General features: G+C 50.5%; 1 protein-coding gene across 3 annotated transcripts in view; it reads left to right on the top strand.

The window, feature by feature from the left end:
* The first annotated feature begins 2,323 nt into the window (after window positions 1-2,323).
* The window catches only part of CFAP299 (cilia and flagella associated protein 299), a 334,008-nt gene continuing 320,056 nt past the window's right edge, over window positions 2,324-16,275 (top strand). For all 3 annotated transcript variants that reach the window (XM_033160820.1, XM_033160818.1, XM_033160819.1), the window contains exons 1-2: window positions 2,324-2,487; window positions 14,127-14,257. In XM_033160820.1, the coding sequence (XP_033016711.1) occupies window positions 2,368-2,487; window positions 14,127-14,257 (251 nt within the window). In that variant the 5' untranslated portion in view covers window positions 2,324-2,367. The remainder of the gene's footprint in view (window positions 2,488-14,126; window positions 14,258-16,275) is intronic.

Here is a 16,275-nt window from a genome sequence, read left to right as displayed (position 1 = left end):
TCTACCCAGACACTGAGATCCAGTGCCAAGGGCCTTCTGGCGGTTCCCTCATTGCGAGAAGCAAAGCTACAGGGAACCAGGTAGAGGGCCTTCTCGGTAGTGGCGCCCGCCCTGTGGAACGCCCTCCCAGCACACGAAAGCTCATACCAAGAACAAACTTAGTAGGTCTCTAAGGTGCTACTGGAAGGAATTTTTTTAATTTTTATTTTGTTTCGACTACAGCAGACCAACACGGCTACCTACCTGTAACTAAAGCAGGAATCAAATCAACCTTACCCAATATTAAAGTGGGAATCAAAGGCCATTGCATGGGGGGGGGGGAAAGGGGCCTGCTCTGAATCAGAGCCCAGGAGACTCCAGAGGGCAGCCACTATTAATAGGAGGTGACCAGCAGCACCTCCTATTTGCTGAGAGGCCACTGTAGAGGCGGCACATGGTGGTGGTGGGGCTGCCGAAGAACTGGTAGATCCGGCCTCCAAGGTGCACATTGCAGAAGTTGTTGCTACTGCAGTAGTCGCCAGATCTGCTGCCCCTGTGGATCCTGCCACCCGAGGCAGTTGCCTCACCTTGCCTCTAGGTAGGGCAGCCCAACTCTGAACCATGATGTGGGAAACTACAAAACGTTTCCTAAATACTTCAGTGTCAGCAAATCAATTTTAATTGTGCTCTGCCTTGGGAATCTTCGATTGAGAAGCAGGTTAAAAATAAACTTATTAAATAAATAAACAGCCAATGGTCCCAGCGTACTTTGAGCTAAGCAGTTCTCCAATATGGCACAAAAACTGATGATCTTCCGTAAGGAATTGATATGTCAGTGATGAAGCCTGACATTTCATTTATGCGTTGGGAGGTACCATTCTTATATAGGCGTGTTTACTGAGAAGTGATATGGGATTTGCTCCCAAGTAAATATACCAGGTAAGTATGTGGGTGGTGCTGTGGTCTAAACCACTGAGCCTCTTGGGCTTGGCGATCAGAAGGCCGAGGGTTTGAATCCCCACGGTGGGGTGAGCTCCCGTTGCTCTGTCCCAGCTCCTGCCCACCTAGCAGCTCGAAAGCATGCCAAAAAGCGCAAGTAGATTAATAGGTACCGCTCCGGCGGGAAGGTAAACGGCGTTTACGTGTGTTGCTCTGGTTTCTGGTGTGCTGCCCACATGACCCTTGGCCTGTAATATAATAATAATAATAATAATAATAATAATAATAATAATAATAATAATTTATTTATACCCTGTCCATCTGGGTGGCTTCCAACAAAATATTAAAATACAGTAATCCATCAAACATTAAAAGCTTCCTTAAACAGGGCTGCCTTCAGATGTCTTCTAAAAGTCTGGTAGTTGTTGTCCTCTTTAACATCTGGTGGGAGGGTGTTCTAAAGGACGGGTGCCACTACCGAGAAGGCTCTCTGCCTGGTTCCCTGTAACTTGCTTGGCTTCTCGCAGTGAGGGAACTGCCAGAAGGCCCTCGGCGCTGGACCTCAGTGTCCGGGTAGAACGATGGGGGTGGAGACACTCCTTCATGTATACTGTAATGAGTGCTGCAACCCCAGTCATTCGCAACTGGACTTAACTGTCAGGGGTCCCGTTACCTCTACCTTTATGCAGCCTTTCAGGCAGGTTGTTTGCAGGGTAAAGGTAAAGGGACCCCTGGCCATTAGGTCCAGTCACGGGCGATTCTGGGGTTGCGGCGCTCATCTCGCTTTACTGGCCGAGGGAGCCGGCATTTGTCCGCAGACAGCTTCCGGAACATGTGGCCAGCATGACTAAGCCGCTTCTGGAGAACCAGAGCAGTGCACGGAAACGTTTGCAGGGTAAGGTGTGTCAAAACCCATTGATTCCCCCCCCCCCGCATAGGTTAGGTTCACCTGACTTTCATAGGACTGAGCTATTGCTTGAGTGCAAGCCCTATGAAGACAGTGGGCCCAGGCTGCACGTGGTACTAAAGAACTAAAACTAAACAGCAGGAATAACTTTCTGACAGTAAGAACTGCTCCTGGGAGGGCTCCTTCTTTGGAGGTTTGGGGGGTTGGTCTAGAATGATGACGCTAGGGGTTCCTTTCCAGCTCCACGATTCTATGATACAGTACACAGGTGGGAGGAAGGTCCAGAATCCATCCTCTAAAAACACCGGCGAGGGGAGCGCTTTAAACCAAATGCTATCAGTTACGCGGGCTGCCTCTTTGGTATCCATTCATAGGAAAAGCGCTGACAAGCGATTGGTCGCTTCGACGCAGAGGGCGTGGCCAGGCCCCACCGCCGCCGAGCCGATTGGCAGCTCGGAGGAGAGTGGGCGGGGCTTCCCCGCGAGGGGGGGGGAGACGGTTGCCAGGGACGCCGCGGCCTCTGAGGCTGCGCAGCGTCGGCGATGGCGGGCATCGAGGGCGAAGATGCTAGCGCCACCTTGGACCACATCCTCACCCAGTTCAACACCTACGAGGATTACCTGGATTCGCAGATCACTACTCAGGACCTGTATTACTTGGAGGCGAGTGTCTCTCTCTGTGTGTGTGTGTGGGGGGGGCTCGCGTTCCTGAGAGCCGAGAGGTCACCCGAGCATGTGCAGAGTGCATTGCAGTCCTGGAGCCCGGACGGGGTAGGGGAGGAACCCCAGCAGTTAAGGAGCAACTGCAGAGGAAGTTAACTTTTGCCAGCTCCCTGCTGCACTTCTCTCTGAAGGGAAAGAAGCCGGACTATCTCTTGAGGACCAGCCCCCTCTGATACGCAGTAGCTGGCCTTCGCGCCGGATTTTGCAACCCCCCCCGAAAAAAGCCCCTTTTATTGTGGGTGAGGTGATTAAAAAACAAGTGGGGGGGGGAGAAACACGCTGGATTGACTTGAATTATTTTTGGGATAGTGAGGAAGCAATGTCGGTTTTGGAACTTTTTTGTTTTAATCTGTTAGATAGTGAGGAGGGGAATATTGTTCCATTTACTGTGAACATCCTGCTGAATGTGTTCTATTGATGTCATAGCAGCCAACTCCTATGGATCTTCACTCCCCCACCCCAAAATTGATGGGCATTGCCATTCAAATGGTGTGCGTACACCGTGTCATTTGATCAAGTATGCAGGGCAGGGCTTATCTGCTCCCCCACCCCCATTTTACTCAAGTTGGCTCCACTGATTGCTGCAGTGGATGGCTGGCTGTGTTAATATTCTATCTATATTGTATGTTATATTTATTTATTTATTTAATTTCTATACCGCTTTATATTTTTAAGAAAAAACACAAAGCGGTTTAAAGATAAAGGTAAAGAGACCCCTGACCATTAGGTCCAGTCGTGTCCGACTCTGGAGTTGCGGCACTCATCTCGCGTTACTGGCCGAGGGAGCCGGCGTACAGCTTCCGGGTCATGTGGCCAGCATGACTAAGCCGCTTCTGGCGAACCAGAGCAGCACACGGAAACGCCGTTTACCTTCCCGCCGGAGCGGTTCCTATTTATCTACTTGTACTTTGTGCTTTTAAACTGCTAAGTTGGCAGAAGCAGGGACCGAGCAATGGCAGCTCACCCCATTGTGGGGATTAGAACCGCTGACCTTCTGATCAGCAAGCCCTAGGCTCTGTGGTTTAACTCACAGCGCCACCCGTGTCCCCAAAGCGGTTTACAGCATATTAAATCAATAAAACATAAAACAATCTGAAGAAAGTTAACAACAACAACAATTTATTTGTACCCCGCCCATCTGAGGAATATAGAGTATGCAGTCAAAACAACATAACAGAAAACCAAAATATTATCTTAAGGTTTCAAAGTAAAACATTACAAAGGAGGTCAACTACAGAATACATATTTAACATAGTAGGGCTGGGTGAGTGTGAGCCCTGCCCCCTAGGCCAGGTGGAAAGGGCCTTGCAGGGAGCAGCCTTCACACTCACAGCCATCATACTATATCAGGTGTTGGCAAGGTTATCCAGCCATGTGCAGAAGCGATTATCGGCGTCGGGACATGCACAGACACAATCTCCAGCGCCGCTTGGCAAGTCCCCGCACTGCGCTGGTTTAGCGCAGTGCACCGGGAGCTTGCCGAAGGGGCAGCTTGGTTGGCGGGCGGCTCGTGGGCCAGGAAAACGGCCTTTGTGGGCCACATCCGGCCATCCGGCCCATGGGGCGGAGGTTGCTGACCTCTGTACTATATCAAGCCTCTGTATACTATCAAACATGGTTTAAAATGTAATAAACAAACATGGATAATCATTCAGGCAATTACTGATTATTATTATTATTCAGTTTCTTTATATCCCACTTTTCTGCATATATAAAAACAATACAGTTAATATGTTTTTTTTGGGGGGGGGGGAACAACCAGCGTCAATAAAAGCAAATAAAACAGTGGGGAAGGAACAGTTTTCAAAACCAATCTTAAAGCTGGAAGAAAAGGAGCCTCTTGGATCTTTCCATGGAGGTAATTTCATAGTTCTGGAACCACCACCAATAGGTCTCTGTCCTTTGTATCTGCCAGTCGAATAAAGCTGGCTCAGTGAGCAGCACCTCCAAAACTAATCTTGCAGCCCAAGCAGGTGAGACAGTTCTTAAGATCACCTGGCCCCAGGCTATTAGGACTTGGCAAATACCAGCACTTTAAATTAAGCCTGGAAGTCAGTATGTAAGCAACGCAGTTGGTATAATATCCATGAGATCTGTTCTGACTGCCACATTCCTGGTAACAAGTTAGCAGCCAAATTTTATACCAGTTGTGGTTTCTGAACTGTCTCTTAAGGCAGCCCCATGGGGAGAATATAGCAGTAGTCCAGTCTAGGTATAACCAGGGCACAGCAACTATAACGGTGTGACACAAGCTACCTAGCACAGTACAAGGCCTTCCCCTGCTTAACTGTGCCATTCTGAACAGCCCAACCCTTTTCAGATGCTTTTCTGCCTTTCTAATGGAAGTTGCCTGTTCACCTTTGGTTGCGCATTCTTTCCTGAACTTGAGAAAGAAAAGAGTTGTTGCTGTTGTTCAGTCGTGTCCGACTCTTCGTGACCCCATGGACCAGAGCACGCCAGGCACGCCTATCCTTCACTGCCTCCCGCAGTTTGGCCAAACTCATGTTAGTGGCTTCGAGAACACTGTCCAACCATCTCATCCTCTGTCGTCCCCTTCTCCTTGTGCCCTCCATCTTTCCCAACATCAGGGTCTTTTCCAGGGAGTCTTCCCTTCTCATGAGGTGGCCAAAGTACTGGAGCCTCAGCTTCAGGATCTGTCCTTCTAGTGAGCACTCAGGGCCGATTTCCTTGAGAATGGATAGGTTTGATCTTCTTGCAGTCCATGGACTCTCAAGAGTCTCCTCCAGCACCATAATTCAACCCGGAACTTATGTGCACATAAAGTTACTATTTTATTTGTAGTTATTTAATTTTTAAAGATACAGTATATACCGGTACGTATCATTTGCTTGTTAAAAACACAAACAGAACTCTAAGCAGTTAAACAAAGCCCAACTTTCAGCAGCAGAGACTAGTCCTGTCCCCTTTCCATTCTGTAGACTTGAGGAAAGTGCTGCTTCTGACTTATACCAATAAAATGCTAAACGCAAGAAGCATTATCCTCCGGGGGCGAAAGTCAGTTTTTGGAAAAAGTCCCGACATAGTTTAATCCTGCAGGTTTTTATTATCTCCTCTCTCCTCTGACTGCACATCATATCTCGTCCTTGCCCTTTATTAATCTCTTTTTGTTTCCTCGTTCCCTTTCCTGTGGCTTTCCCCCCCTTTTCTATAATATGCTATGCCATGTGCTCTGACAATGAGACTCCAAGGGCAAGCATGTGGTGCAAGAGTCTCCAAGAGATATTTAAGAAGATTGTGGAGAATGTGGAGGAAAGTTGGGGGCAGGCAAGGGACCAGAGAAGGGGAAGAGATGAGTCATAAGACTGACAGGACAACTGACAGCTTAAATCAGGTGTGAGGATGTACATCGGTTAGTGTTAGAATTAGATATATTAAATATAATTAGCTGCTTCAGTGGAGCAGTGAATTAAGAGCTCACTGCAAAAACAATCTTTCTGCGTGGTTCTTTATGAAGAGGAATGCTAAGCTCTGCTCTTGAGATTAAAAATGTGGGAATATGAAGGATAACAAAATTGGAAGGCAATTTTGGAGCCATTGTTTCATTGGCATTATTTTTCTCCATAACAGCATTTGGGGAATCGTAGAGTTGGAAGGCATATGCAGTTGTCCCATGCGGGGATCAAACCTGCAACCTTGGCATTGCCAGCACTATGCTCTAACCAGCAGAGCTCTCAAGGAAGTGTTTGCTTTAGGCCAGGTGTGGGGGAGCTGTGGCCCTCCATAATTTGGTGAACTCCAACCTCTTTCAGCCAGTGGTCAGGGATGCTGGAGGCTGTAGCTGAGTAACTTATAGAACGTTACAGGTCAGCTGCTCATGCATTAGGGGCCTTGACATTTTCTGTTTCCCATCAGTGAAATGGCACCAGCTGTTTGGGAAAATGGGACATAGATGTGGTTGGGCATTGGGGTCAGCAAACTTCTTCAGCATGGGGACCAGTCCACTGTCCCTCAGACCTTGTGGGGTGCCGGACTATATTTTGAAAAATGTATGTCCTATGCCCCACAAATAACCCAGAGATGCATTTTAAATAAAAGCACACATTCTACTCATGTAAAAACAGCAGGCAGGCCCCACAAATAACCCAGAGATGCGTTTTAAATAAAAGGACACATTCTACTCACGTAAAAACACGCTGATTCCCGGACCGTCCGTGGGCCAGATTTAGAAGGTGATTGGGCCGGATCCGGCCCCCGGGCCTTAGTTTGCCTACCCATGGGGTAGAGGATTTGTAACTGAATCATTCTGGTCTTCCTGAGTGCATGCACACGAAAGCTCATACCAAGAACAAACTTAGTTGGTCTCTAAGGTGTCACTGGAAGGAATTTATTTATTTTTTATTTTGTTTTGAGCCAAGAGATGTACCGGTAAGCCAACAACAAACCATGGTTAAAGGTTGGCTAGCAATCCTAACTGGGTAGGAATCAACCAATCAGCAGCCCAGCAAAAGTTAAAGCAGTGAGTAGATAGGATGGAGGAAGTGATACAGTTTGCAGACTGATATGGGGAAAATGAAAGGCAAGTTGGCGGGGGGGGGGGGGAGGAATATAAAGAACCTGCTACAGGGTGCTGTGGGGTAACTGAAGACAGCAGCGCAGATTGGTGCCGTTGCCAAGGGAAATATCTACGGGGAATGTGGGGGTCAGGGACCGGTGCTACATTACGCTGCCTAGTTGTGCTGGAATGTGGCTTTTCTCTTGTAAAATCTCAGGGGACAGACTTAGCGGGGTTGATCTGGAGTGAAATCTGTGGAAATGAATTGCTTATTCTAGCCAAGGTGTGAAGTTTTGCACCTTTGCTAGATGACGTGAACATAAGATTCGTGTAATTATGGATGCTGATTTATGGTATGATTCCATGGGTAGGCAAACTAAGGCCTGGGGGCCGGATCTGGCCCAATCGCCTTCTAAATCCGGCTCGTGGACGGTCCTGGAATCAGCGTGTTTTTACATGTGTGCTTTTATTTAAAAAGCATCTCTGGGTTATTTGTGGGGCATAGGAATTCATTTATTTTTTCTTCTTCTCAAAATAGAGTCCGGCCCCCCACAAGGTCTGCGGGACAGTGGACAGGCCCCCTGCTGAAAAAAGTTTGCTGACCCATTATCCCATATATAGAAAGCAAAAGGGGACCCTGCAGCCGCCAGGCTCACAATTTATTTCCTGTCCTTGGTGATAACCCATAATCCCACTTTGGCTGCCTTTTGGCCCTTGGATTAGCTAACTGTGGAATGAAAGAACTTCTGGATGATTGGAGAAATCCTATTTTAGCCTATGTTGCATAGCCTTTATTATTTGCATTAAGTCTATTTGTAAATGCGTGCTCACGTTTAGAAGTGCCTAGAACAAAGACCTTAAAAGGACTGTATTGTGCTAGGTTTTATGAATAGCTTAAAATCAACCCACCACTTTCAAGCCTTATCTCCAGCAGAGAGCCATCAAATCCCAAATTGCTCCTGCAATCAAAGTCAAATCGGCAGGCTTTTTTTTTTTTTTTGCTGAGCTTTGCCAAGTATGCAAGTCTGCTCAATGGGATGGAAAGCAAGCCTGGCATGCACATTTCAGCTGAAGTTTCTTGGGTCACTCTATGCAAAGGGGAGTATGCTTAGTGTGTTGTCTTGAATCCAGGATCTCGGTTCAGGTCTCCCTATCTTAATCACAACCTGCAAGCACAGAACAAACCATGGGTACAGTTAGTGGTTAGGGAGGAGAGATCACATCCTGGCTTCAGACACACTAACCCAAACCTTAGCATAGTTGCTGTGTTGTTGTTCAATCATTCAGTCGTGTCCGACTCTTCGTGACCCCATGGACCAGAGCACGCCAGGCACGCCTATCCTTCACTGCCTCTCGCAGTTTGGCCAAACTCATGTTAGTAGCTTCAAGAACACTGTCCAACCATCTCATCCTCTGTCGTCCCCTTCTCCTTGTGCCCTCCATCTTTCCCAACATCAGGGTCTTTTCTAGGGATTCTTCTCTTCTCATGAGGTGGCCAAAGTACTGGAGCCTCAACTTCAGGATCTGTCCTTCTAGTGAGTACTCAGGGCTGATTTCTTTGAGAATGGATAGGTTTGATCTTCTTGCAGTCCATGGGACTCTCAAGAGTCTCCTCCAGCACCATAATTCAAAAGCATCAATTCTACGGCGATCAGCCTTCTTTATGGTCCAGCTCTCACTTCCGTACATTACTACTGGGAAAACCATAGCTTTAACTATACGGACCTTTGTCGGCAAGGTGATGTCTTTGCTTTTTAAGATGCTGTCTAGGTTTGTCATTGCTTTTCTCCCAAGAAGCAGGCGTCTTCTAATTTCGTGACTGCTGTCACCATCTGCAGTGATCATGGAACCCAAGAAAGTGAAATCTCTCACTGCCTCCATTTCTTCCCCTTCTATTTGCCAGGAGGTGATGGGACCAGTGGCCATGATCTTAGTTTTTTTGATGTTGAGCTTCAGACCATATTTTGCGCTCTCTTCTTTCACCCTCATTAAAAGGTTTTTCAATTCTTCCTCACTTTCTGCCATCAAGGTAGTATCATCAGCATATCTGAGGTTGTTGATATTTTTTCCGGCAATCTTAATTCCGGTTGGGGATTCATCCAGTCCAGCCTTTCGCATGATGTATTCTGCATATAAGTTAAATAAGCAGGGAGACAATATACAGCCTTGTCGTACTCCTTTCCCAATTTTGAACCAATCAGTTGTTCCATATCCAGTTCTAACTGTAGCTTCTTGTCCCACATAGAGATTTCTCAGGAGGCAAATGAGGTGATCCGGCACTCCCATTTCTTTAAGAACTTGCCATAGTTTGCTGTGGTCGACACAGTCAAATGCTTTTGCATAATCAATGAAGCAGAAGTAGATGTTTTTCTGGAACTCTCTGGCTTTCTCCATAATCCAGCGCATGTTTGCAATTTGGTCTCTGGTTCCTCTGCTGTTGCTGTGCTGACCTAAAAAGTCTGGGGAGGAGTAAAATGGCTGCAGTCTTCTTGGGAGTCAGTGAGTTTGAACTAAACCATGGTTCGTCTCAGTTTGACATGTGTTGTAAGAATTTCAAGGTCTTTCACACACACACACACACACACACACACACATACACACATATATATATATATTATTAATTTACCAAACAAATAAAGCCACATGTCTGAAAACAGCACAGAAAGACAGGCCTCACTCCATTTTGACTCCTAGCTGGCCAAGTGTTTTCATCTGCAGGGAGGAGGTGAGAAGTCTCTGCCTGAGGATGGGCCATTTCCCTCACAATGGACAGCTATTAGCCCTACCGGCCAGGGAGGAAACCTTTTGTTTTGCAGAAATGTGTGTCTGGGAGGGGTCAAGGAGAGATGGCACAGGTGTGGAAAATTCCCAAGTTACCTCCTCTGACCCTCCCCAATTTGTGATGTAGCTCTGATGTACCTGGGTGGGGGTCTTGGGTGACACCTCTTCTGTGATTGGATGCTGTTTCTAGGGGTGGGCTAGACTCCAGGAGGGATTTTGAAATGTCTTTATAAGAGCATGGCTGCATTGTTCTGGGTCTTTTCCCCCTGAGAAACACCACTGTTGCAACAGCTTCAATAAAGATCAAGCTTACTAGCTGCTTTGCTTCTCAATCTTCTCTGGTTGGCCTCTGTTTTTTACTCCTACCAATGGAGAACCTGCAAAGGACTTAGCAAGGGCTCTTGTGTACCCCATAAGGGAATAAGGGCAGATTTTTGCTTATTACACACGTGACTGTGGCGCCTGCCTGTTCTTTGTTCATTGGCCTTCATTTTTTTTGAAAAAAATTCTGCAAAGCATCTATATCCTGCTTCTCCAAAATATTCAGGGCAGGTAACAAAAAAGGCAGAAATACAATAGACATAGATAAAAAAAATACCAGTACTTTTGTAAAAGGCGGTTTCTTCTCGACGCCGATCCAGCAGTTCTGTGATGCTGAGGGAGAGAGGCGAGTGCCCTTCCCCAGCTCTTCCTTTTGTGATTGCTGGGTTGCGGGAAAAACTGTCTTCAGTGCCCACACGCCACAAGCTGTAACATGCCTAGAAGGATAGATCTGTTGAATTAAACAGGGGCGGTTGTTCTTCAAGGTTGCCACTAGGTGGAAATGTTATTTCACTTTTGTTTAAAATAATGACGCTCACCAAGCGCTAAGCAGGTTGGCAGTAGGAGAAGATTGCTGTATGTTGCAGAAGTGTGGGCTTGATCAGTCTTGCCCTATAGCACTGCTCCATAGTCGGTGATTGACAAGCCATATCATGCCTGTCAAACCTCACCCACTGTTCCCCCTCCTCCTTCCTTATGCTTATTGATAGAGTGTTGTGCAGTCTATAGGCCCAAGTTTCAGAGCAGCAGATGCAGAGCAAGTTTTCTGCACTTGGGAGATCAGCAATCTAATTTTCAGGTGTGGCAGCTGCCCTCCTTCACCCCCGAATCCTGCCTCTTAGGTTTCCCCATGATCATATCATAGACCACAGGGCTGGAGCGGTGGCAGCCACTATGAGCAGAAAGACTTAAATTAAACATTAGGAATAACTGGCCATGAATCCATAAAGTAATTTAAACAGCAGTTCCTTTTTTAAAACAGAGTAAGGTTGTATTAGGGACGTGGGTGGCACTGTGGTCTAAACCACTGAGCCTAGGGCTTGCCGATCGGAAGGTTGGCGGTTCGAATCTCCACGCCAGCATGACTAAGCCGCTTCTGGCGAAACCAGAGCAGCGCATGGAAACGCCGTTTACCTTCCCGCCGCAGTGGTACCTATTTATCTACTTGCACTTTGACGTGCTTTCGAACTGCTAGGTGGGCAGGAGCAGGAACCGAGCAACAGGAGCTCACCCCATCGCGGGGATTCAAATCGCCGACCTTCCGGTCGGCAAGCCCTAGGCTCAGTGGTTTAGACCACAGCACCAGCCACGTACCATGTGTGGAAGATTAGAAATGATTAAAAATTTTTTACTGTAAAACTTTAAAACTTGGATGTTCAGACTTAGTGGCAGAAATTTTCAGCGGGCCACCAGGGAATCAGCTTAGAGGCCATCAACATGGGATAAAACATCCACTGGTGTAGGAAGCCCGGTCGTAGGAGGCAGGGCACCCTGGGCAGCACGATCCCGGTAGGGTTCCATCTTGGCTGCCCCCCACCCACGCTGCGCACCCCACCCCAGAACGTGTGCCCCGCCCCTGGAACGCGCGCCAGCCCCGTCCCCGCCTGCTTCCCGCCCCCAGTGCCAGAGCATGAATCTCTGCCACTGAAAACATCCCCTACCACTCTTTGGAAACCATTTGGATCCATTAAGTGGTCCCACCTCCCTGCAGAGGGAAAGGGTCGCAGAGAAGTCTAGTCGCATCAGGAAGTGATCCGACCATGGCACTTCTTTTGTTTCAGTTTTACTACTTAATGTCAGATCACCCACGTCCATAGAAGTGAACACCAGGTCTAAGACATGTTCGCGGCTATGGGTTGGACCAAACTTATTCAGGGACTGCCCCATGGAGGCCATGCTTTCCACGAAGTCCCGAGCAGCCCCTTGTAAGGTCGTGTCGGCATGGATGTTGAAATCCCCTGGGACAACCATACTAGGTGTCTCCAGGAGAACATCTGCCACGACCTGAAGCAGCTCAGGCAGGGAATCCTTGGTGCAGCGGGGAGGTCGGTACACCAATAGGAATCCTGTACTGCCCCTATCGCCCAACTTCCAGATCATGCACACAGAAAACTGGGTCCCCCCCCCCCCCGATAGGAAGCTTGGTGCAAGCTAATGACTTCCTAAAAACCATTCCCTGCCCATATATCCTGGGTTACTGGGTAACTGTGCGTAAGAGAAACCTGGTGGACAAGCAGCGGCAAAGACAGGCCCACCCGCCTCGTCCGACCAAGTCTCTGTTACACATGCCACGCCAGTTCCCTCCACTCATGATTAAGTCATGGATGGCAGCGGTCTTGTGAATCATTGACCTGGCATTGCACAGCAGCACCTTAAGGTCCTGTGGATCTCCCTTGTTGATTCTAGCATCCTTTCAGTCAGGACCAGACCCGGAGGCAGGGATAGTCTTCAAACAATGACTAAACCTGCCTCCTCGGTAATGACAGGATCTGGTCCTAGCGTAACTCATCTTCTTGCCCATGATCACTGAGATCAGGTGTCCTAATGCATAAGCCCCCCCCCCCATAGAACATGCCCCAGCCATCCTATTGGCTAGGGCCCACTTCCAGGGCAGCCCTGAACCTATCCCTTAAAAAGATGTTTTCTTCTGGCAACAACAAAACAAAAGAACCCACAAAAACCACAAAACACAATTTATAGTTACAGACAGATTAATATAAACTCCACCCCCATTAAAAGCATTGAAAACAACCCCCAACCTAACTAAAACAAAACAAGATAATATTTGAAACCAAACAGATTAAAAGGTGCTTAAAAACGTTTATAAAACACATTAGACACTTGGAGCAGTGAAAAGATATCAGAACCGTCCCACCCCACCCCACCCCAACCAGCAATGTTCCAAGAGTTTGGTCCAGCGAGTAAGGTCCTGATCCCTAGGCCAGCTGGTGATGGCCTTGCAAGGAAGCAGGCCCCGCAGTCCTCCCCACAGACACGTGGTGTGCAAGGAAAAATGGCATGAAGGTCATTTCAATCAAAGCAAGATGAAGAATGACCGTTCCCCACATCAAACGGGGTGCACATTTTGCGTGGTTGCACGCAGCCCCCTTTGATCCCAGGGTAGCACATGGTAGTTCGGGCTGGCACCACTTACCCAGGTCAGATACCTGTGGTCTCCGCCTACCCAGCCAGCTGTCCAATCCGGCCTGGGGAGGTGTTGCCAGGGGGATTGGCCAGGTAGGAGGAGGGACCACACAGTGCACACAATAGGTGAGATATACCTGAGACATACCTGGGAAGCAGCCATCTACTTAAATGGGGGGGGGGGGCGTGGGGCGGTGACCCCCTGCCCCCATTGCGGCGGCGATACCAGGGGTCCCGTTAGAGGGGTCTTAGGGGGAGGCAATGGCCATACGCTCAGAGGTTGTCATTGCCCTCCTCCTCCAGCGGCGGCGAACAGGGGGACGGGCTATCTGCTTGAACATATGTTCTCCAGAGCCAGCCCAACCCCCCCCCCACATGCTGGATAACCCTGAATTTACCCAATTCCCTGGCTGGGGGGCTGGGAAGGATAAACACCCAATGCCTGAGCCAAGGTCTCCCTACACCTGAATCTTAATAAAGTTGTGGCCAATTTTAATCCCATAGAACGTTGTATTGTGTCATTATTCCGCTCAGGGGCTGCCTGGGGGTTTTGGGGACTCTGCCTGGCCACGCAAAGTGAAGATAAACGAAATGAGGGCCAAGGTTCAAGAGCACCTTATATTGACTCGTCTGCATATGGCGTTTTTATACTCCACCCTTTAGCCAAAATGGCCCTTGGAGCAGCTTTCCAGAAACCATTATCCGTAAGGCCTGGCCATAAGTGACCCCTCTGCAGCTCTCGCCTCAAAACGTTGGTGACTTGCTAAGTGCACTGTTGCTCCTTCCGATTCAGCTGATCTGCCGCTTTTTGCTCCTTCAGAACGAAGAAATGGCTCGCCAGCTGGTGGAGCTGGGCTTCCGAGGAAGCGGAGAAGTGCTGAAGAGGGAAGATTTCATAGCTAGGAAATTGGCCGCCGAGGCTTCGAGGCTCTCTGAAAGGCAGCAGCAAAAGTAAGTGTGTGTTTCTGTGTAAAATGAACCGTATCTCAAGTTCAGGAAAATGGAAGGAAGAGAGGATTCAGCGTAAGTTTTAAAGCACAACCTCAGACCCTCCAAGTGTCCCTATCTTCCAGGGACAGTCCCGGATTTACAGAAGCCGTCCCGGTTTCTGATTTTATCCCAGAATATGCCGCTTTCCCTTAGGACGTCCCTGATTTCAGCAGAGTAACATTCGAGGAGGGTATGGAGTTCTGCGATGCCCCAAGCCAAGGAGATAAGTAGCTATGCAGCCTTTAGAAGACATCTGAAGGGAAGATTTTTAATGTTTTGTTTTGTTTTGATATACCGTATATCGCGGCGTATAAGACGACTTTTTAAGCCCGAAAAATCTTCTCTGAAGTCGGGGGTCGTCTTGTACGCCGGCAACATGACCCGGAGTTCCGCCCCGCCACTGGCTGCATGGAGCCTCTCCCCGGCGCTTCAGCCGCCATGGAGCCCGGGCTGGGCGTGGGCGGCAAGCGCGGAGGCTTCCTGTGCGGCGACGGGGAGCTTCTCCCCGCTGCCCCAGGCGTCGCTACCGACGCCTCAGCAGCCGGGGAGGCCGTCCTGCGCTTCAGCAGGAAGCGCGGAGGCCTCCTTTGGGGCGACGGGGAGCTTTTCCCCGCTGCCCCAGGCGTCGCTACCGACGCCTCAGCAGCCGGGGAGGCCGTCCTGCGCTTCAGCAGGAAGCGCGGAGGCCTCCTTTGCGGCGACGGGGAGCTTTTCCCCGCTGCCCCAGGCGTCGCTACCGACGCCTCAGCAGCCGGGGAGGCCGTCCTGCGCTTCAGCAGGAAGCGCGGAGGCCTCCTTTGGGGCGACGGGGAGCTTTTCCCCGCTGCCCCAGGCGTCGCTACCGACGCCTCAGCAGCCGGGGAGGCCGTCCTGCGCTTCAGCAGGAAGCGCGGAGGCCTCCTTTGGGGCGACGGGGAGCTTCTCCCCGCTGCCCCAGGCGTCGCTACCGACGCCTCAGCAGCCGGGGAGGCCGTCCTGCGCTTCAGCAGGAAGCGCGGAGGCCTCCTTTGCGGCGACGGGGAGCTTTTCCCCGCTGCCCCAGGCGTCGCTACCGACGCCTCAGCAGCCGCGGAGGCCGTCCTGCGCTTCAGCAGGAAGCGCGGAGGCCTCCTTTGGGGCGACGGGGAGCTTTTCCCCGCTGCCCCAGGCGTCGCTACCGACGCCTCAGCAGCCGCGGAGGCCGTCCTGCGCTTCAGCAGGAAGCGCGGAGGCCTCCTTTGGGGCGACGGGGAGCTTCTCCCCGCTGCCCCAGGCGTCGCTACCGACGCCTCAGCAGCCGGGGAGGCCGTCCTGCGCTTCAGCAGGAAGCGCGGAGGCCTCCTTTGCGGCGACGGGGAGCTTTTCCCCGCTGCCCCAGGCGTCGCTACCGACGCCTCAGCAGCCGCGGAGGCCGTCCTGCGCTTCAGCAGGAAGCGCGGAGGCCTCCTTTGGGGCGACGGGGAGCTTTTCCCCGCTGCCCCAGGCGTCGCTACCGACGCCTCAGCAGCCGGGGAGGCCGTCCTGCGCTTCAGCAGGAAGCGCGGAGGCCTCCTTTGGGGCGACGGGGAGCTTCTCCCCGCTGCCCCAGGCGTCGCTACCGACGCCTCAGCAGCCGGGGAGGCCGTCCTGCGCTTCAGCAGGAAGCGCGGAGGCCTCCTTTGGGGCGACGGGGAGCTTCTCCCCGCTGCCCCAGGCGTCGCTACCGACGCCTCAGCAGCCGGGGAGGCCGTCCTGCGCTTCAGCAGGAAGCGCGGAGGCCTCCTTTGCGGCGACGGGGAGCTTCTCCCCGCTGCCCCAGGCGTCGCTGCCGCCGCCTCAGCAGCCATAGGGGCCGCTGTGCGCTTGGGCGGCAAGCGCGGAAATCTCCTGTGTGGCGCGGGGGACGCTCTCCCCGCCGCTGCCGCCGCCTCAGCAGCCATGGATCCCGGGCTGGGTGAGTATACCCCAAACTCTGTTTTTTCACATTAAAAGTTGGGGGGTCGTCTTATACGCCGAGTCGC

Source organism: Lacerta agilis, chromosome 9, assembly GCF_009819535.1.
Source record: "Lacerta agilis isolate rLacAgi1 chromosome 9, rLacAgi1.pri, whole genome shotgun sequence".
NCBI classification, from domain to species: Eukaryota; Metazoa; Chordata; class Lepidosauria; order Squamata; family Lacertidae; genus Lacerta; species Lacerta agilis.
The sequence above is the reverse complement of the archived record's forward strand: the minus strand, read 5'-3'. Positions and strand labels throughout refer to the sequence as shown.